The sequence below is a fragment of the Ranitomeya variabilis genome, chromosome 1 (assembly GCF_051348905.1).
Source record: "Ranitomeya variabilis isolate aRanVar5 chromosome 1, aRanVar5.hap1, whole genome shotgun sequence".
In the NCBI taxonomy this organism is placed as follows: domain Eukaryota; kingdom Metazoa; phylum Chordata; class Amphibia; order Anura; family Dendrobatidae; genus Ranitomeya; species Ranitomeya variabilis.
Window position 1 is genome coordinate 1,094,314,348 of NC_135232.1, and position 22,646 is coordinate 1,094,336,993.

The 22,646-nt window shown below is 43.8% G+C and overlaps 1 protein-coding gene across 13 annotated transcripts in view; it reads left to right on the forward strand.

Annotated features, from left to right (window-relative positions):
• The window catches only part of ADD1 (adducin 1), a 109,564-nt gene extending 98,683 nt beyond the window's left edge, over positions 1 to 10,881 (forward strand). For 3 of the 13 annotated variants that reach the window (XM_077280036.1, XM_077280035.1, XM_077280034.1), the window contains exons 14-16: positions 247 to 570; positions 2,062 to 2,154; positions 7,362 to 10,881. In XM_077280036.1, coding sequence (XP_077136151.1) covers positions 247 to 570; positions 2,062 to 2,154; positions 7,362 to 7,771 — 827 coding nt within the window. In that variant the 3' untranslated portion in view covers positions 7,772 to 10,881. Of the gene's footprint in view, positions 1 to 246; positions 571 to 2,061; positions 2,155 to 3,331; positions 3,366 to 7,361 lie in introns of all 13 variants that reach the window. The other 10 variants (XR_013220098.1, XR_013220099.1, XR_013220096.1 and 7 more) reach the window with 6 other exon arrangements.
• The last annotated feature ends 11,765 nt before the right edge of the window (positions 10,882 to 22,646 follow it).

Here is a 22,646-nt window from a genome sequence, read left to right on the forward strand (position 1 = left end):
GAGAACCCCTTTGAAGAGGTGGTCTGTTCTTGGAAGGTGGCTTGTCCCATGTTGCTTGGCATTTTTCAGAACTTCTGTATGACTTCCACACACGTGACAGCTGCCCACAACTGGGCCCAGTTGTCAAGATTAATTTAGAAAAGCAATGAATGTACAATATGGGAATAACCCTTTAAGCGCTGCTTACCAGTTGTAGGGAATGCTTATGACTCTTGTTAGAGTTTACTTTATTTATATACATCCTAGCTGCTTCTACCCCAAGTAGCGGCGTTATGGAGGAACAAGTTCTGTGCTCGGACTTGAGAGGTCCCCATACAAGGTCTACAGAGACTCAAGTAGAACTGGCCCAAAATCAAGATCAGGCCACAGTTCAGCCATCCGATGTATCAGAAGAAGTGCTGAAACAACGTGACTATTTCCCGGTGATTGAGATGCCTACTCCAGGGTTAGGGGAGGATATGGATGGTTTTCTAGAAAAGACCCACAATCTGGAGTCTCCACACCGAGAATTTCACACGGCCGTCATCCGTGCTCTTAACATCAGCTCTAATCCTGGGCCTGATACTGCAGGTATATATACACCATAGGCCCACGTGCCACCAATATCTCTTGTTGTGGATTACACCTCTGGGAATCTGGTGTGGGGAATCTCTGGCTGTTGCCAAAATCTTCTAGATTTATTTTACAATCTACTAAATCTCCTTTCTCATATGATTTTCTCATGTGACTTGTAACCTGAATCATTGATCTACACACTGTCTGTCGTAAGGTGTCCACACATCGTGGATCTAGTGCAGCAGTTATATCTTCTAATCCTGGTGAAGGTTAATTAAGTGATTTGTCACGTTTTGTTCATTCTTACATTCTAATTTTGTTATAGACCCCAAAACTTTCTTGTAAAAAAAAAAAATATATATATATTCCTGATATTTAGACACCAGATGACAAATTGTAATATAACGGAATTACAAAGTTTTTCCTTTATAAAAAAAAAAAAAAAAAAAAAAATACATTTGTGTACCCTTCTGATAGACCTGCTGGAGGTTACAGGCTCAAAGCCTTAGTTACTTCATGCCAAGACAAAGCTTCCTTCTTGTGCCATCATTTTTTTCACCTTAAGGCTGGTACCTGACCCTCAGCCTGGGTAAGCATGTGTATGCCCCCTGTAGGGGAGGGGGCCATGTGCTGTAAAGCTCTGTCCGTTTAATATATATGCTGCAGAGAAATGCCATATACTGCCTTTCTTTCTTACACCAGTGCATTAAAACCGGTGATATTGACCCCTTCTTTACATGAACAGGGAAGTTTTACCTATTTGGAAATGCATTTTTCTGCCAAAGGGTATGTGCACACGATGCAGATTTAGTGCAGAATTGGTGCAGAACTGCAGCAGATTTTTCTGCTGCAGAAACGCTGCAGAACTGCACTGTGATTTACAGTACAATGTAAATCAATGGGAAAAAAAAAAAGCTGTGCACATGGTGCAGAAAAATCTGCGCAGAAACGCTGCAGATTTCAAAGAAGTGCACGTCGCTTCTTTTGTGCAGTTCTGCAGCGTTTCTGCTGCAGATTTTTCTGCACCATGTGCACAGCTTTTTTTTTTTCACATTGATTTACATTGTACTGCACAGAAACTGCGCAGAAACTGCATAGAAACTGCATAGAAACTACGCAGAAACTGCGCAGAAACTGCATAGAATCTGCGCAGAAACTGCATAGAATCTGCATAGAATCTGCACAGAAACTGCATAGAATCTGCGCAGAAACTGCATAGAAACTGCACAGAAACTGCACAGAAACTGCATCAAATCTGCAGATGCAGATTTAGTGCAGAAAATTCTGCACCACATTTCCTACGTGTGCACATAGCCTAAAACAAAAAACAAAAACTGGTGCCTCTATATAAATATCATATGTTGTGCTATTTAATTTTTTTTTTTTTTCCCCTGGAGGATTTTGGGGTCTGGAAACATGTAATCTTTTAGCGTTACTGTACAGTATTCTTCATTATACAGGCTGCTGATATTGTATACTCTGTTAGACAAAGTTTTCTGTCTTTAGGACCCCCAGAAGAGTTGACGGAACAGAAGGATATTCCTCTTGACCATTCCCTAATCCGCACACCCCCCAGTACTCCCATCAAGCAGGAGGAAGGTATGTCTTTGAGGGGGGGGGGTCACATCATTATTTTCTAGAGACTGACACTGCTATAATGAATCAGTAGTCCTATGAAGAGACCACCCAGTGTAACCTTTTTCAGACCTCTGGATGTTACTATCTGTGGAATATTGATCACGTCGGTCTGGCTTATGGGAGATTTGCCTATGTCGCATTTAGGTTATGATGTGTATGCATTTTACACCTGCTCTGCACTGTGTCCACACCGCCGATTAGGGCGTACAGATCCTATCCGGCAGTTCCACCTGCTCTTATTACGTAACATGGCCAAACATTAAGGCCACGCACAGGTTTTAACGTGCACGGCTTCTAGTGCATCAGTTACTTTATGCACTTACCCACTACTCACACTTTACCCTAACCTATGGGATCAATCGGGCCATGTACTCAGAATGCCAAGTACCCTGGGGTGCACAAAAAACAGCCATGTTGCCTTAGGGTGTTTAGATCCAGAACGGATGAAAGCTAGCTATGGCTTTGTCCTGCAGTCAGAGATTGCCCATCTGGTACAGATCTGATGTCAGATTCCTTACATTTTTTTGATTTAGCATGATTTTAGTTAGTTTTTGTTTTTACTGCATATAGTTAAAGGGGTATAAACAATTTTAAAATCTTAGACACTTTTATGTAAAGTATGATCTTTAATGGAAGGTTTTAGGAAAGGGCCCTTTAAGTGCCTCTGCAATAGGTTTATATGCTGGAAACACCTAATGCATGTCAAACATAATCATACTGAACCAATAGCAAATTTATATGAAAATCTATAGGCTACTGTGGTGTATACTGCCTGAGACACCAGGCAATGGCTGAACAGACATGCGCACGGGTGGAGTGAACCTAGATAAACATTAGAGCTATATATATTTATATTTAATATTCTAAGACCGCCATCCCCTCGGGCCGCCCCCTGTCTATATGTGCAGTCGGCACTGTTGTGTGTGCACCCCTGCCCCCTCGTCATATTGAGGTCATGTGTCTGTGAGTTATCTGCATTCACCTCTGCACTTCTCACCTACATCATCTCAAGATTGTTGCCGTCAGCTATTCATTTGACTATAAAACATCTTCGATGAATGCAATAGACTTTTTTTTTTTTTCCCTACTTGTGCTTCTTTTTTATTTTGTTTGTTTCTTGTGGCTGCCAAACAAACAGGAGATGGATATGCTAAAGAATACCTGTTACCATAGTAAGTATCATCTCATTCTTTCAGCCCTATTCCCACTCTCCCCTATTTCTTCCCCCAAAATCCTTGTGTGCTTTGCTTCATTCTATCGCATATCTGTTTTAATTTCAATTAACTACCTGCAAATAAATCAAGCAATTAGTTTTTGAAGGTAATTTTTCAGATTTTTCTTAGATTTTAGCTTTGATGACCTAGGATAGTCCGTTCACGTTTGATGGTTTACTTCCCTGTTCAGTGCTATCTAATAGAGCAGGGTGAAATCCGCAAGAAACACGTCATCAAATCTGCAGTGGAAATTTCCCTCCTAGTGTGAACATGGCCTAAAGCTGCTTTCCATCTGTAATTGTTCACAGGAGATGCGTAGGTGTCTGGTGCTACAAGTCAATCTTAGGCTAGGGTCACACCACTGTGTATTTTCTCTCATCTGAGAAAATCAATCCAATTTTGCTATTTACACTCTTATGAGAACTTGATCATAGTGTAAAATGATTTTCTCGGATGAAGAGAAGATGGCAAGAAAATCGAGTCCATGGTAGAAAGAAAAGAACGAACTTCACTCGGATGATAGTGTCGTCTGATTTTCATAGACTGACACAATGGAGAAGATGGAAAAGTGTTTCTTTACATCTTCTACATTGTGTTAATGCATGAAAATAAGACCACACCCAGATGTCACCTGAGAGCTGTCAGTTTTTTTTTATTTTTTTGACACGCAAATCGTGATATACCTTGGACAGACTCGTGTCTGAGAAAAAAAAATCGGACATGTGCATGGCCCCATATAATATCACTGGTCCGGGTGCAATCTGATGTTCTGTCTGATCAAACTCGAACCAAAAATACAGGAAGCCCTTATACACTTCAGTCTGACTAACCTGCAGGATCCAACCACAGGTGGCGCTGGACTAGTCTCCGGCTATGGTTCCTGGCCGGATCTTCAAACGATGTTTTCTCTGAAATGCCGGTGAATAAGGCTTTGGATTCATGTTGCATGCGTCTTGGGCAGCATGATGTGATGGAAAAGATTCACTTTATAGATGAGAGCTTTCTAATTTACTATAAAAATTTAAAAAAAAAATGGTGTACCAAGATGGTCGCAGTCTGCAGAGGCTCACTATCCTCCTAAGTCCCCTGCTACTCCACCTATCCTCATAGCCAAACTTTGTGGGAACATGACATGCACTATCATTGGCCACAGAGGAGATGTGCCTTAGGTGCTGTTCACATCTACCTTTTTGACATGTCTGCAATAAAAAACACCTTTTTTTCTGTTTTGAAGATATAGAAATGCATCACTTTTTTTTTTTTTTAAACTAACAAAAGTCTAGTATACTTTTTATAAAAATAGTCCAACACCAGCGTATACTTGTACTACGTTGGACCATTAGCTCTGGAGATCACAAGGCTGAGGTTGTAATGTGAACAGCTCCTTATTGGCCGGTTTTGCCCGTAGCGGGGATGACAGGTGCAGCACCCCAGCATTGGCTGCATCAGCACTGGAAAACCTCATGGCGTTATGTTTTATGCCCATTGTTGTAGCTTTGGAGCGTTATCATGAAGGGGTAACGTTTCTCTTTGTGGAGAGTGACAAGTCAGAGTGAGGAGACTTATACGCCATGCAGAGTGAGGAGACTTATACGCCATGCATGCTCCTCTGGGAAATTAAATAGTTTCTCTTCAGAGAGGAAGAAGAGGCAATTTGCGTATCATGAAGGAGTCACTGGATAAACCAGTCAGTCTCTATGGGGAAGATCCCTCTGTTTTGGGCTTCCGTGGCCCAGCGGGATCTCTTCTGCTAGAGCAGAGGTCTCAAACTGCATTCCTCTAGGGCCGCAAACAGGTCATGTTTTGAGGATTTCCTTGTACTGCACTGGTGATGATTTAATCACCTACACACATGATTCCAGCACCTTGTGCAATGCTTAGGAACTCTTGAAAACACGCATGGTTTGCGGCCCTCGAGGAATGCAGTTTGACACCTCTGTTCTAGAGTCTGTATGTGGCTGTCTGAACAGATCACCGACGTCGAACAATTCTCCCAGTTGGCGGCATTAGTGGATCTCGCGTCTTGCTGTGTGGGTGCTTTCTTATGTAGAGCTATGTGGGCCGCAGATGCCAATAAAGAGGTTTTGGTTTTGTTTTTTTTTCCTACTGTACCTCGTGTATCAGTTCCATGTTGAAGATCTCTGCTTGCCTCTGCGCCCAGAAATCATGTCCTGTCCAAGTTGCACAAGTAGCATTGCCGTGGCCGTGTATCTGAGCTCTGCGGCGCTTCTGTGTCACGGTTCGGACAGCTTCTTCTCTTCCTCCGGATGTGATGTTGGAGTCATGTGGAGACTGTAGCTCCGCAAAGAGCCTTCATGTTCCACCTAGCCTTCATGCTGGTATTCACTGACTGAAAGCAGAGATCTTACAAATGGTGTATCATTACATGGGATGATGATAGCATTAAATCGCTAGTCAAGATCATCAGTCCCAGAGCCATTTTAAGTAGCTATTTTTGCTTTGACCTATTTTTTGGGCACGAATCTGCATCTGATACAAGAACCCCTTTCTTAAGCAGCCCTCCCACATTACCTATTGCATTGACACTGTGTATGGCGGCAGCATGCAGCCCGTCCCACTACGTTAAAACGCCTTTTTGAGCAATAGGGATTCGTGATGCGCGAGCGTGCCTGTTTGTTGGGAAATCCCTGCACGTGTTGTGGCAAAGTATTCGAGCACGCCGTAGATACATTTATTGGGACACGAGCATGCTCGAATAACACTTTGTCAGAGCACGCTCGCTCATCACTAATAGGGATGTGTTTAGATGGAGCAGACGCACTGCAGGTTTTAGATTTTGCTTTTGTGTTGTTTTTTTTAATTTTTTTAAATTTGCAGGTGGGAAATCCAATGTGTTAGCCACACAGCAGGGAATCTCCAGTGCTGATTATATACAGCTAAATGTCCGTTTATGCTGCAGATTTTTATCCTGGATCTTTCCATTTGTAATGTAGTAGAGAGAATTCCAAAATCTGTCCGTAACTCGCGCCGATCTTATATTTTTTTGCCACAGCGCAGAATTTGTAGGTGTGAATATTTACCTTCAATAAATCCGCTACGTATGGTTCACGGTGTAAATGTCCCATGGGAGTGTACACTAGAAGGCAGGCTGTCACGTCAAACCATGACTGTACAAACAAAGCTCAGGCTTGGCCGAGCAGCTCTGCCCTCTACTGAAGGGAGGGATGGAAAGCAAGCAGGCGGGAAGGTGCACTGAAATGTTTGCCCACGCTAAGGCTGCACCGAGCGCGCCTGTGCTTTGTTAGTACAGTCATCTTGTGCTGTCTCACTACCCTTAGTGGCCTTTTGCATGGATGTAGACATTACTTCCACTGTTGTAGCAGGAGTTTTTGGGTGTCACAACTGCCACTTGGTTTGACCACAATTTATCAGGCATGGTGGTAGGTACAAATGAGACGACATCTATTTTTTATTTATTTTATATGGGGGTAGCAAAGGACGACATAGAAGATGCAGTGATTTCTAATGCCTCCTATCTTTTCCCTAATTAATGGAGGGGGACAGAACTAACACAATCCTACATCAGTGATTGTCTCATCATGCGTCCAATTATTAGTCCCCCCTAATATCTAATATTGGATTAGTAATTCTATGACACATCCAAATGATTTTATCTCCATATTTGATAACCTACCGTAACTCGCTTTTAACATGCACCGAGGTGGGAGGTGTCGGCTTCTTCCTTTTTTTCTGAAATATGTTTAGTGAATGTATTACACACTTCCTAATAAATTTACATAAAATAAGGAATAAAAGTTTAGATTAATAATAATAAAAGCCTTTATTGCTACCTGGTGATGCTGCTGCACCCTGGTAATAAGATATAAATACCTACGAGTGTGTAATAACGTTCCCGATTTTCTGTCCTATCCTGTGTCGAGCCTACGACACGCCGGCCATTACTGATTTCTTTGCATTTTGGTCCTTTTCCAGAATCTCAGTGTGAACAGAGTTGCAGAGACGACAGTGACGCCGCAACCCTTAAGCAGACTCTCCCCGACCTGACTCCAGACGAGCCATCCGAATCCTTCTGCTTCCCAGCATCTGCAAAACCAAATGAAGAAGAAAAGGCTTGTGCGGAAGACCTCCCGCAGGTCCACGCAGAGGCCACCACCTCTCCTCCCGAAGAGACTAAAGACCCCGAACCTCAGAACATTGAGCCTCCTCCTCCTGCAACGCCAGCAGCGGAGGACGCCGCACAGGCGGAGGGCGGCCAAGCCGCAGATACCGCACAGGCAGATGCAGGCAGCGACGAGTCGCCAGGAAAATCGCCCTCCAAAAAGAAGAAGAAATTCCGCACTCCTTCCTTCCTGAAGAAGAACAAGAAGAAGAGCGAGTCCTAAAGCGCTGCAGGAACACTGTCATGTTTCAGTCAGTTCAGTAACCACTAGAATGTACCCCATCGTATTGGTATTTTATCATATTTTTTTTCTTTTTCATTATATAAAGGAATGCAAGAACCCACAATAACTGAACCCACTAGTTGTAGCTTGACTGTGAAAAGGTTAACCCAGGAACGTTTCCTTCCATGTAAGGTGCTAACTTGTGTGTTCAGCAGCTCGTCACTCCGAACCGTTCACATGTAGATGTTCCTCGTCAGTTCTGTCACCTTTCCTGTTTTTTTTCTTTTTATGGTTATTTTGCTTGTATATTGCTTATTGCGCTGCCTCCCTTGAAGACTGCCTCCCTCCGCATGTCTCTTGTAAATAACGGGCTTCTGCTACCACTGTGCAGAGGAATGACGACACCACAATGCGGCGCGTCTCCTTCGGCAGCCCTTCCCATTCCTATGCACTGAGCTGCTTCCGATTGCAAGTGTTAACAGTAACCCTTTCCTAGCCAGCCCGCTAACGAGTGCTTTCCCGGAGTCCATTCAGTTCTCACTCACCGATTAGATCTAAATACGGCTATTTGCTGGTATAATTGTGTTCTTTTTTTATATCACTAGGAACTGCTGCTGCCTTAAAGACATGGAATGAATTCCCAGACCACTCTTTTTCCCCTTTGTCCATCTGTCTGCACAGCTTTATTTCATTCCCTTTCCTATTCTAAAGGATGAACATGAACTTTTTTTAGTGGAAGGTGCATTCACTTCATACACAACAGTACACACATTATATGGTAACAGATCCAAGAAAATGCTAGGAAGCAACTACGGTGGGGGTTTATCCTAAGTTTTGCCATGAAATAGGAATACCTCTGTATATTGATGAATAGTTGCTTTCCTGACATTAGTTGCAGCCCTTTCCTGTTTGAGGGTCTATCACCCCCTTAACTATAATCATTAAGACACATACATTCCTTTAGAAGTAAAGCATATACACAAGGAAGATGGCTGCGTGACTTTTGTCTTCATAACCAAAATCTGAATGTACCTTCAGTCATGATCCACTTTGATGCAAAGTATGATAGACCATTGCATTTACTAATGGCCAGTGTCATATTAAAGCTTGTTCCTGTCACCTATATATTTGCTGATAGCAACCATACTAAGGGTTAGTCCAGATCAGTCAATGCTCTATAGGCTCATTGGGTGAAGAACCATGGGAAGTAGACTTACTTGGCCAATGACTTCACTGATTGACCTCATACCATTGGGCTGAGGCCACCAGTAAGCTAGTGACCTCATACCACTGGGCTGGTGCCACCAGTAAGCTAGTGACCTCATACCACTGGGCTGAGGCCACCAGTAAGCTAGTGACCTCATACCACTGGGCTGAGGCTACAAGTGAGATAGTGACCTCATCTCTTTACTGAGACTGCTAGAGACCTCGTACCACTGGGCTGGTTCCACCAGTGGAGCTAGTTACATCATATCATTGGGCTGAGGCCACCAGCGAGCTAGTGATATCATACCACTAGGCTGAGGCCACCAGCGAGCTAGTGATATCATACCACTAGGCTGAGGCCACCAGTGAGCTACTGACTTCATTCCACTGGGCTGAGGCCACCAGTGATCTAGTCACATCATATCACTGAACTAATGCCACCACTGAGCTAGTGATATCACTGCACTGGTGACATGACTGGAATGTTGATATCACTGGGCTAATGACCTCGAATCACTGGGTTGGTGACATCACTGGGCATATTAATAGGCTGCAGTAACTGACCCCCTTCCCTACAGACTGGATTGCTTGAGCTATTTGTAGGCCGCAGGTAGACCTTTTTGGCATAATCCTGGTTTCAGAGTTGAGTTGACCGATAGTCTCTGTAACGTGTTGTTCTGTTTTTGGTTTTTAAGTACCATTTCAACTTTTACATCTTTCTTTTCAACAACCTGGAATGTTTTTTTTTTGTTTGTTTGTTTTTTTAAATTTCACAAAGCTTTGATTCCCTGACTATACAGTCGGGGGTCACACAGCGACTGGGACCTCCCCGCCACACATTTGTATTGTATAGGTAACTAATGTGCTGCAGTCTGTTGTGTGATCCCAAAAGTATCCTACTCATGAAGTGATTGGTATAGAAATCCATGTTTGCAAACCTAGAGTCTTCCATCCTAACGAAGTAATTCATCTCTGTTCTATTGGAAATATAACCTCTTTGTTCTCATCTGTACTGAGCCCGAAATGTCAACATTTAGCAACTGAATAAAGCGAATTACAGGGATTGTCAGCAGCCCGGAACATGACTTCATTATAAAGTGCCACACTCCCGGATAATTAATGGCCACTGTATTTTTAGATTAGCTGTTACAGACAACTCTTGTGTAGCTTTTTTTTTCATATATATTTAGAATGAAAAGAACATTAATCTCTTTTATTTAGAAACTGTGACTGCAGGTGACTTAGTTCCCTCCTGCCCGTGACTCTCAGGAGTCAAGAAGCTATGAGTTGAAGTTCACTTGATCTTTTGATCCATATCGGAAAGGTGCAGAGATGTTTGGTAGCCAATCCTTCCTACCGGCTCCTCATATCTCAGCTCCTCGAGGTGGAGGGGGACGACTGTTGCCTGTTTTCCGGGTTGAGGCTTAGAATATAATGCTGTAAACACTTTAACTGGATATCGATAGATTACTGATATGTTCCGCTCGTATTAAACCTTTGTGAAGGATATTGCACTTTGATGAAATGTATTACTGGATCCAAACTCTTTCCTCAATATTTCCCCCTTATATGATCGCCCAGTATGTAAGCAATGCACAACTTCCCACCTACCATCACCGACTACATGATGGGGGACCTTCGGCTACTAATCATTTGTGCCCACAAATCTATTCTCATTTTAGTTTTCTGATTTGACAAATAACTTTATTTTTTTATTTTTTTTTTCTTAATAAAACTTTTTTGCATTTCAATGATTTGAATTCCAGGTCTTTGTGTCACAGTTTAGTACGGTAATGTATCAATACTTTTTTCCAAAAAGGTCATGTTTTGTTTTTTGTTTTTTTTTCTTCTTCTTTCCTTGTATTGTTTATTTTACACTCAAATAAATTTGTTTGAACTCCTGATTTCCAGTCTGATGTGAAGATTTCTTCATGATAATGATTAACTTTTACCTCCAGCTGGACCGATCCAGGATCTGATTAACACAGACCTGTCCTCAGATTTCCCAAAAATAAACTGTTATGCATTTAATTACACCTGATGAGATGGGTGTACATACTTTAGGCCATTCTGACAGATTATCAAAGGGAACTTGTCACTAGACTATTGCAGCCATGGTATGTTTTTTTTTTTTTTTTTCTTTTTGAAACTCCAACTGTTCAGAGAAAATGTGGTTCTTAGAGGCTATGTACCATATATGCATGTGAGCGATCTGTCGGTCGACTGAAGCAGGTCAGAGTGAAACCAGCTGGGTGTGGTGGTGCTCAACTAGCCTGGTCTAGTCCTATGGTCCCCGGCTTGCTCTTCAACCTGGATTCTCTAAAATACGGGAGCTGCAATCATGCGGTCAGCCAGTCTTTGATGCTGCTCGTGGTTTATCTACATGAATTGAGTGATGAGTTTGCTTTCAGGTGAGTATTTTATGAGACCCGATATAGTGAGAGTGCTCGTGAGAAAGTGTAATCAATATCCATTCACCCAGCCTGACTGCTGCAGCTTGCATTAAGTAGAGAGTTCTCAGCAGGGCGGAGGGACACTGAGAAGCGGTCCATTTGCTAGGTAGGTGGAGATTCAGCAGAAAGGAGGAGACACACCAAAGAGAAGCTAGGTGGCTAGAGATTGAGGGTATGCTTTCAGACCAGTACAGCCATTCTGACATATCAAAGTAAGCACACCAGGTCTAAGGGCTATTAAAGAGATTCTGTCAGCACAGAATGACTGTTGAAGCCAAGTACAGGTGCTCAGTGCTTCAAGGTGGGTCCAAACCTTTATATATACACCTTCCCACCTGCTTGTTTTTGTAATTTGGAATGATGAGACCAACATTGAACTTTTTGGCCAGAACCATAAACGTTACATTTGGAGAGAGGACAACAAGGCTTATGATGAAAGGAACACCATTCCTACTGTAAAGCACGGAGGTGAATCGCTGATGTTTTGTGGATGTGTGAACTACAAAAGCTCAGGACACTTGGTCAAAGTTGAAGGAAGGATTAATGCAGCACATTATCGGGAAATACTGGAGGCAAATTTGCATTCGTGTGCCTGGAAGCTATGCATGGGACGTACTTGGGCGTTCCAATATGACAATGATCCAAAACACAAGGCCAAGTTGACTTGTAATTGGCTACAGTATAACAAAGTTAAAGTTCTGAAGTGGCCATCTCAGTCTCCTGACCTCGATATCATTGAGCCACTCTGGGGAGATCTCAAGCATGCAGTTTATGCTAGACAGCCCAGGAATTTACAGGAACTGGAGGCTTTTTGCCAAAAAGAGTGGGCAGCTTTACATCTGAGAAAAAAAAGAATCTCTACCACAAAAGACTTCAAGCTGTCATTGATGTTATAGGGGACAATACACGGTATTCAGAAAATGGGGTATGTGAACTTTTGATTAGGGTCATTTGGATGTTTTGGGTTATCATTGTGATTTAAAAAGAGAAAACACAGTAGTTTGACTATAAATGGCTTCACCAAGCCACTAACCATGAGTGGAGAAAAAGTTTTGGCATTATTCGTGTTCTCTGAAAAAAGGCCAAGAAAGCAAAAATTCTGCTGGGGTATGTAAACTTTTGAGCACAACTGTATGAACTAATAACACTAAAGCAAACGCCATTATGAAAAAAGAATTAAAGGTAGTCTTTCGCCTCTAAAACTTGATTTAAACTACCGTACTTCTAAAGTGCTATAAGGGACTTGGCCCTTAAAGAAATCACTTTCATGTTAATGTTTACACCTTGAGTATTTCAGAAATTAGGGAGTTCCTGCATGACCAAAAGCTCCGTGCACCATTGTGGCCCCTCTATTACTATGCTGCACACTTCCCTTTGTTTGACATCGTCTGCTTTCCCAGAGCAAGTGTTTTCCACATTAAATCCCTGACTCTGGATGTCAACACTGACTGCAAGAGCTGCGAGACTGCGCGCATAAAGCCCCAGTGTGGGTGTGCTCTAATTTTTATCCCCTGCCTGCAGAGGCCACTTGCTCTATATCTGTATATTGGTGTAGCGAGAGGCTACTGCACATAGGAGACGGGGGTGAGAGTATGCTAAGAGTGCACTGGCACTCACTTTTTTGCATGAGGAATAAAATGATTTTCTGAAAACCTAAGGAAGTAAAAACTACTTCAGAGATGGGTTTTTCTTAGAAGAGGTTAAGTCTTCTAAAAGACTATAAGGAGTTTAAATTGAGTTTGGGGGCTGACAGACAACAATTACTGGATAAACCTATGCTTCAACAATTAAGGCATTATGTGAATCAAAGAGAATGGGCTGGAGGATTCTGACTGTGAGCATTTCTCAACCAAATGGAGTAAGTCAAACATCCCTTTGGGCTCTGGCAGACATTGTGACCGCATGCCAATATCTGTTTTTTTAACTTGGAATACTCCCAGGCATCTTGTAAGGTCAAGTCATAATAAGCTTTCTGGGGCTCGCCAGTCAGATAGGGGGCCAGCACCCTCTGCCCACTGTTCTAGGGGCAGCTTTTCCCTCTGTAACCTGCTTGAACAGAGTAAAAAATGTCTACATCATCATCTGGTGTCATTTTCTGCCTTTTTCAATTACTGCCTTCCAGACGCATGTGTCGTCACCTGGACTTTTGTTTTTGAGCGACGCTGCACTTCTTAATCAGCATGCCCTCTGTCAGGGACGCGGCGCTCACTACTTCAGAACCAGGAGCATGAGCCTTGGACTCACCCCTTGCCCCTGTCTCCACTACCACCGCTCACACAGATGTCGATAGTGTCATTGCAGCTGCCGGGGCCACTGCTGCACCTGATGCAGGTAAGGTCCTGAGCACAGGTGACCCTGGCAACCTGATGCCCCCTTGCCTTCCGCCTGTGCACAGTTGCCACTGGTACAATGGGACAAGCCCCTAAGGATGCGGCCCCCTCACCGCCCATTGATCTCAGACTAGACAACTCCCCTTCGACGTCCAACAGCAACCCAGTACTGGATCTATGTGCAGGGGGCCCCGATCTAGCCACAGACACCATCAGGAAAGCGGCCCCTGCCTTTTTCCTTGCCGCAGCTGCAGCAAGCTCCACTACCTTATTGCTTCCAACCCAGCACACATCGCTGGAGATGCGACCCCCTGCTACCAGAATCCCACCGACAGTGCAAGTGTCAGCAGCAGCCACACTCGCCGTCCACTGCACCAGGTGATGAGCCAGCCCCCTGCCACAGAGTACTTAGCCCAAGCACCTCCATCATCACCCATTACCACTGCCGAGCCACCCTCTGTGACTCACTCCATATGACTCAATCACAGCCATGCCACTACCACCCCCCTCTGCTACTACCAGCAGACACAGTGCCCGTCACCTGACAGCCTATGCTTTCCCCGCCCCCTTGCTGCATACCCTCAACAGAGCCTGAGCCGAGGTGGGCAGCGGTTACCACACCGGGACTGGGGCCACAGGAGGCAGACATACACATGTTTTTCACCATCTCCTTCACCTTCCTGCACCTCTTCCCCCTCCTGGTAGCTTTGCCTTCAAAAATTTCATCCCCGATGTAAGTTTATTAAAATGATCCAGGGACTCGATCTGCTGTAAGACCAGGCAGCCCCCCTCGATACTGCTACCACCAGCCTCATTCTCCCCTTCGCTCTTGTACCCTCCGATAGACTGGAGTCAGATGGGAGAGCCACTTGCTCAGGGGCTATTCCGCTGTGCCTGGAGACCACTTACCAGGCAACCAGATGGGTATGTTGCGACCTCATTCTCTTCATCCTCCACCTCCTCTACCAATTAGACAGGACTCCGTGACCCCTACGGATCCCTACCAGTCAGGGCTCTAAACCGGTCATCTTTTTTTTTTTTTTTTCTTTTTTTTTTTACTTCTCCGGGAAGGGGACGCTGCCGGTGAGGATGATGTTTCTCCTCTCCTCCAGGCCCTTGGTTGGACCCCTTCAGCCTCTTCACCGTGGCGGTGTTCTCTGCTCCGTTAGCACTGGAGGCTCTGTTTGCTCTTGCCCTCACCACTCTAAACTCCTCCCTGAGGTTCCTCAGCTGCTTTGCAGCTTCTTCATATTCACAGAGGCGTGAATGTATGTGGGAGCCATAGGTAGTAATAAACTCCTGCACAGCCGCCGCAGCTCTGCTCGATCCTTGCCACCCCCCGAGGTCCTTGTCTGGGGCCACTGGCTTGCTCCATCCAGGGGCCGGCCTGATCTTCTCCCTCTAGCCAGTTTTTTAGGCCTCCCACCCCTCTGCCGGGTTGGACCAGGAGGTGGGAGCTGGGGACACAACCCCGGGATCCAGTCCCACAAAGCCTCTCTCTCGCTGGGAAGGGGGTCGACAAAATCCTGTGTGTAAATAGTTTTTCCTCCCTTCCCAGCACCTGCATCTCTCTCCCAAGCACACAGCCCCAGCACACCAAACTCTGCCTCTTCCTCTGGAGCTGGAATTACTACTTCTGAACTTTCCAGTGCTTTGTTTCTATCCATTTCTGGGTGCTTCTTGAAGTATGTTTGGGGTCATTGTCCTGCTGGAAGACAAATGACCTAGGATGCAAATCCAGCTTTCTGACACTGTTCACTACATTGCAACCCAAATCTTCACATTTCATGATGCCTTGCACACAGACAAGGCACCCAGTGCCAGGGGCGGAAAAACAACCCCAAAATATCTTAGAACCTCCACCATATTTGACTGTAACTACTGTGTTCTTTTATTTGTAGGCCACATTCCATTTTCAGTAAACAGAATGATGTGCTTTACCAAAAAGCTCTTACTTATCTGTCCACAAGACATCTGCTGGCCATTTGGCCTTTGAAGGCCGCCAGATTGTCCTGAAAAAGTGTGACTTTAAGAGTCCCTCCTTCATAAATTAAACAATTTACCTGATCATGTCTCACACAGCACACAGCCAGATAAGATAGTAAAATGTTAAAATTACATTCCCTTGTGATTGTTTTTTTAAAAGCAACGCAGATGTGCAAAAACACTAGGATTAAACATAGCCCAAGGGGTGGAGGATCTATTTTTATTTATTTTGATTTCACAAGCCAGTATGCTATTCACATTTCATCTATCGCACATTTCCTTGCTTTAGCACAGTAAAATTGAGTGCAGCCATTATCTATTTGCTATGTAAGACTTTTGGTTTTGCACCAGTTCAGACTACATTGCTGTTCAGTCAGTTTTCCTATATTTACTATGTACTATTTTTCTGACTTGAACGCCCCACCCTTCACCATGCTGTGATTTTAATTACATCCAAACACCGTTGGTTCTGACCTTCCTATAAATGCAGGCTTTACCATGTTATTAGCCATAGGTAAGTGTTCACACTAGGCAGACAGGTTAGTTACCCATCCGATCTGAGATTACCTTGACGTTTGGTGGATGGGCTCCCAATTTTTGGCCAAATCTTGTGCTAAGCATCTCATGTGTTTTTTCATAGATTTCACAAGCCAGTATGCTATTCACATTTCATGTATCGCACATTTCCTTGCTTTAGCACAGTAAGATTGAGTGCAGCCATTATCTATTTGCTATGTAAGACTTTTTTGGTTTTGCACCAGTTCAGACTACATTGCTGTTCAGTCAGTTTTCCTATATTTGCAATCCTGCTCAAAAGCATGGGGGGGAGCCACAAGTTACTGACCCAACTGCAACTGCTGTTTCCTCTTCATGTATTGAGGTATGTGGAGAAGGGACTGATCCTAAATGCTGTGCCAAGGTATGTCTGGTTAAGGTCTATCCAGAAGGACAACCCGACAAGGCCTCCAAAATGTATGCCATAATAGATAAGCAAAGTAACCGATCTCTAGCAAGGCCCAAATTCTTTGAGATCTTCAACATAAAGGGACAAACGACTCCATACACCCTCAACACCTGCTCTGGTCCTATTGAGACTTCTGGCAGGAGAGCCTCTGGGTACATAGTCTCTTCAATCAAGGGAAACATGCATATACCTTTGCCAACCCTAATTGAATGTGACCAGATACCTGATAAGAGGGAGGAGATTCCTACTCCGGAAGCCGCGCTTCATCATCGCCACTTGAGGCACCTGACTAAAGAAATTCCTCCTCTGGACACGAATGCTGATATTCTAATCCTACTCGGGAGGGACATTCTGAAGGTCCACAAGGTGCGCCAACAATACAACGGCCCAGATGATGCTCCACACGCCCAAAGACTTGACCTAGGCTGGGTAATCGTGGGCGATGTATGTCTGGATAGGAGTCACAAGGCATCCAAAGTCAACGCCTGTAAAACGTATGTGCTCCAAAATGGTCGCGCAACTCACTTTAAGCCATGCCCTCATCACTATGAAGTGAAAGAAAGGTTCTCTGATTGCATCCGGAAGCCTGACATCATTCCCTCTCCCTATGGTGATGACTTAGAGAGAACAGTGTTTCACACAACAAAAGATGACAACAAAGTCGCTTTATCCATAGAAGACAAGGAGTTTCTTAAAATGATGGCCAGTGGATTCTTCAAAAATGAATCTGGCCGCTGGGTTGCTCCCTTATCCTTCAAGGCTTCAAGGACTAGGCTTCCTAACAACAGAGAACAGGTCTTATCTATATTCATCTCACTGCAGAGAACATTAAGGAACAAGCCTGAAATGAAGGAACATTTCATAGCCTTTATGGACAAGAGATTTCGCAATGACCACGCAGAGCCAGCTCCACCATTGCGATCTGATGTAGAATGCTGGTATCTACCTTCCTTTGGAGTATATCATCCAAGAAAGCCGAAACAAATCAGAGTGGTGTTCGATTCAAGCGCCAAACATGACGGTGTATCTCTGAATGACGTCCTCCTCACTGGTCTGAACCTGACTAATAACCTGGTGGGAGTGCTCATGAGATTCAAAAAGGAACCGGTCGCCATTACCGCCGACATCGAGCAAATGTTCCATTGTTTTCGTGCAACAAGATCAAAGAAATTATCTCCGTTTTCTATGGCATCGAGACAACAACACCAACAAGGAAATGGTTGAATACCGCATGAAGGTGCACGTGTTCGGAAACAGTCCTCCTGCAGTCACTACATATGGCCTACATAGGGCCGCCTCAGATGGCGCAGCAGAGTTTGGGAAGGATGCCCAACAGTTTGTTGAAAAGGAGTTCTACGTGGACGAAGGTCTTAAATCCCTGCCCACAGCGGAAAAAGCCATAGATCTGCTCAAACGGACATAAGGTATGCTTTCTAAAGCTCATTTAAGATTGCATAAAATTGCCTCCAATAGTGCTGTTGTCATGAAGGTCTTTCACCCTAATGATCATGCCGCAGAATTTAGGGACTTGAATCTAGGCCCAGACAATCCACCAGTACAGAGAAGCCTAGGCCTGAGGTGGAACTTGCTAAAGGACTCCTTCAGCTTTCAGGTTAGTGGTGCAGAAAAACCATTTACTAAGCGTGGGGTTCTGTCAGTGGTGAACAGTCTATATATGATCCACTTGAGTTTGTCGCACCCCTGACTATACAAGGCAAGCTCCTGCTGAGACAACTCTGAGTGCACTAAGGACTGAGATATACCACTCCCTGCAGACAAACAACTAAGGTGGAAGTCGTGGAGAATCTCTTTGCACCTTGGATAAGATCCACATACCACATTGTTACACTCCGGCATCCCTAGCTACGAGTCAAAGGAAAGAGATTCATGTATTCGCTGATGCCTCCACTGAAGCCATTGCCGCTGACGCTTACTTGAGGGTTGTAGACTCTAACAATGAAGCCCCATGTTGGATTTCTGTTTGGAAAGGCTAAACTGGCTCCTAAACCCGAGCACACCATACCCAGACTCGAGCTCTGTGGGGCTGTACTAGCCATTGAGATTGCAGACTTCATACAGAGCGAACTAGCTATTCGCGTGGATGACACAAAATTCTACACAGACAGTAAGGTAGTTCTGGGCTACATATATAACCAGACGAAACGCTTCTATGTCTATGTCAGTAACCGCGTAGAAAGGATCAGGAAATCCTCTAAACCCCAGCAATGGCAGCATGTCCCATCCCATCTTAACCCTGCGGCCCTTGCTACTAGACCAGTGTCTATTGGTGCCTTCACAAGCTCTTCTTGGTTAACAGGACCAGAGTTCCTTCACGACCAATGCGAAGAGACTGCAGTTGAAGACAGCTTCAACCTTCAGGATCCAGATGTCGACCCAGAGATCTGTCCTGATGTCAGCACCTTCATCACCAAATTCAAGGAGAAGGTTGGCTTGGACTGTTGGCATTTTGATCTCTTCTCAAGATGGACGAGGCTGGTTCATGCCATTGCAAGGTTAGGACATATTGTACAATGCTATCGCAATAAGGACAGTAACACTGATTGTCACAGTTGGCATATCTGGCATAAGCCTCTCTCTGCAGAAGACATTGCTCTGAGTGAACTCTTTGTGATACGCAATGTGCAGCAGAATGTTTTTCACAAGGAACTGGAATGTATACGTAAAAAACAAGACGTTCCTAAAAACAGCCCCATTGTCAACATAAACCCAGTAATAGACGAGAGGTGTTTATTGAGAGTTGGTGGTCGTTTAAACAAAGCTAAATTGGATGAGGCAGAAAAGAATCTTCTAATTATTCCTAGTCATTACCATATCACCACTCTACTAATACGACATTACCATGAAAAAATCAAACATCAAGGCAGACACTTCACTGAAGGAGCCTTAAGAGCTGCAGGCCTCTGGGTTGTGGGAGCAAAGAGACCGGTTTCCCATTTAATTCATCATTGTGTCCAGTGTCGTAAGACAAGAGGAAAACTGCAACAACAACAGATGTCTGATTTGCCTGCCGATAGGACAAGCACAGAGCCTCCATTTACCTATGTTGGCTTGGACGTTTTTGGCCCATGGGCAGTCGCTGCACGTCGGACCAGAGGCGGACATGTGGAAAGTAAATGTTGGGCAGTGTTGTTCACGTGCATGAGTGTACGAGCAATACACATAGAAGTGATAGAGTCCATGGATTCCTCCAGTTTCATCAATGCCCTAAGGCGATTCTTCTCCATCAGAGGACCAGTAAAACAATTAAGATCTGATTGTGGAACAAACTTTGTAGGTGCCTGTCGAGAACTACAACTGAATTCAACACCAGTCCAGAACTTCTTGACAACCAATGGCTGTTCCTGGGTCTTCAATCCTCCTCATGCTTCTCATATGGGCGGATCATGGGAAAGAATGATAGGCATTATTCGTCGGATACTAGAATCTATGCTCATGGACTCAAATCTTTCAAGACTCACTCACGAGACCTTGACTACTTTCTTAGCAGAGGTCTCTGCTATAGTAAACTCAAGACCTCTTGTACTCATATCTACGGATCCAGAATCTCCAACTATTCTCACTCCGGCAACTCTCCTCACCCAGAAACTTGGAACTGTTCCTAACCCGCCTGAAGACTCTGTGTCCGGTAACAAATATCAGAAACGGTGGAAACATGTGCGACTTCTGGCTAATTGTTTCAGGAATAGATGGAAGAGTGAGTACCTGACACTTCTCCAAAAACGAAGAAAATGGCAACAAGTAAAGCCAAATTTACAAGTAGGAGATATTATCCTCATGAAAGACCAGAAGGAGGAAAGAAACGCATGGCCTATGGGACTTATATCTAAAACCCTTCCATGTGACAATGGCAAGGTACGCAAGGTAGAAGTGACAGTTACTAAGCAAGGTGACCCCAAATCTTTCATTAGGCCTATATCAGAAATTATCTGTCTCATACCGGTTGAGGATTGATTATCCATCCAATCAGTAGGAACTCTTTCAAGGAACTTGAACCTTTGTATTACAAATGGGTTGGAGACAGTTTGGCCTAGTGCGGCTACTCCAATCCGAAGATGGGTTTTTCTTTGGATTACTTCAGGAACTCGTTATAGACATTTGTCTATCTTGTTATACAATATGTTATTGTTGCATTGCATGCATTGTTTTTTATCTTACAGGTTGAGGTATCCCTCCATGCACTTCAGGTAAACACTCCCAATTCGAGACTGTTGGTATAGTGAAATCCAAGGATTTCAGACGGGGAGTGTGCTGTTCAGTTTATCCTGATAGACTTTCAGCCATACATGGACATTTATGTAATGGTAATTTACTCAGTTCTATCATCCATTGTATTTGTTATACTTTGCTGCCATCTACTGGCCATTGCTGTATTACACTGTAATATTTTGTTATGGTACTTTCCCATAATGCCTCTCTGTCTATAGCTCCTCCTATCTTTTTCCTTCTCTTCCTGTTTTTGTACTCCGTGCCATCTTAGAACACACATGTGCTGCAGAGCTGGAGAAAGGATTCTCTTGTTACCTCTAACCTGGAGCTTCTACTATCTCTAATTTGGTGCCTCTATGACAGCTCTAACCTACAGTCCTCACTCCTACCTCATCTTCATTCCTTCATCTTCCCTGACATCTCACCTCATCTCATCAAGGTACTGTAAATAAAGCCTGTTGAATTCATCACTGCGTCATCCTTCCGGACCACCACGCGCAGCTGATAAGGACTAGGAGCACAGGTTGGCGAGTAACGCTATCCGCCATTGTTTATGCAGAGATTCGTGATCACATCCCTCAGACAAATCTCATCCACGTATATCGGTGGCAGAATATCCACACATTTGGGATTCAATCTCAATATAATTGGGAACATGGTGGTGAGGGAATATATTTCAAAACAGAAATGGAAGTCACAGTTGAATTCTTGCTAGCCATGCGGTTGCAAGGTGTGTCAGGCATAGTCACCCAGCAGTAGTTATCTGAAGTTGCTTTTTTATTTTTCCATATGCCCAGTTCAGACCATAGAACATTTCATAGCAATATGTGCATTAGAGTTGTCCACTCTCTCCCCATATGTTGGTATTAATCTATGTTCTGGATATAAGGTATTACATTTTTTTTTTTTTAAAGTGGTAATAATGATAAAGACATTTAGTGCAATATGTTGCTATCCATTTTGTATGGCCATGTTATTCATTCGTATGCGTTGTATGTTTTGGTAGTGTTGTAAAAAATCACAGCTGGCGGTATGTGAGCAATTTTTTTTGTAAAATGCCAACTCTATCCACAGTTTAGAGGGGGATGATGGTGCCAGTCTAACAGTCTAGTTAGGGCGACTATGTGAGGGTATAAGGCCATAGACAAAAGGCTCACAGTAAATGATCCTTGAGTATCGGGCACATCCATAGCCTTATGTTTACCCCTTGAAACATAATGACCACATTCTATAGAGAGTCATTGAAAAAAAATTTGAGAAAAAACATTTTAATTGATCAAGGTCATAAAACATAAATATATTAGGTATTTTATATAATAATAATTTCTAATAAAATAATGTAACTATTCCATGATGTTTCACAAATCAGAGGTTACAGGTACAATGTCAGACATTACAAAGTAACACATAGTTCAATTCCTACAAGAGGAGGTGAGGGCCCAGCTCGAACATTTAGGCAGCAATTCTGCAACTCCTGCCGCGGGTATATCGCATGCGGAATTGGCATGCATATTCCTAGCGTTTTGCAAGCATAATTAGCTTGCAGAATGCTAGCGTTTTCCAAGCGATCTGTAGCATCGCTTGGAAAACTGATTCACAGGTTGGTCACACTTGTCAAACATAGTGTTTGACAAGTTTGACCAACTTTTTACTATTGATGCTGCCTATGCAGCATCAATAGTAAAAAGATATATAATGTTAAAAATAAT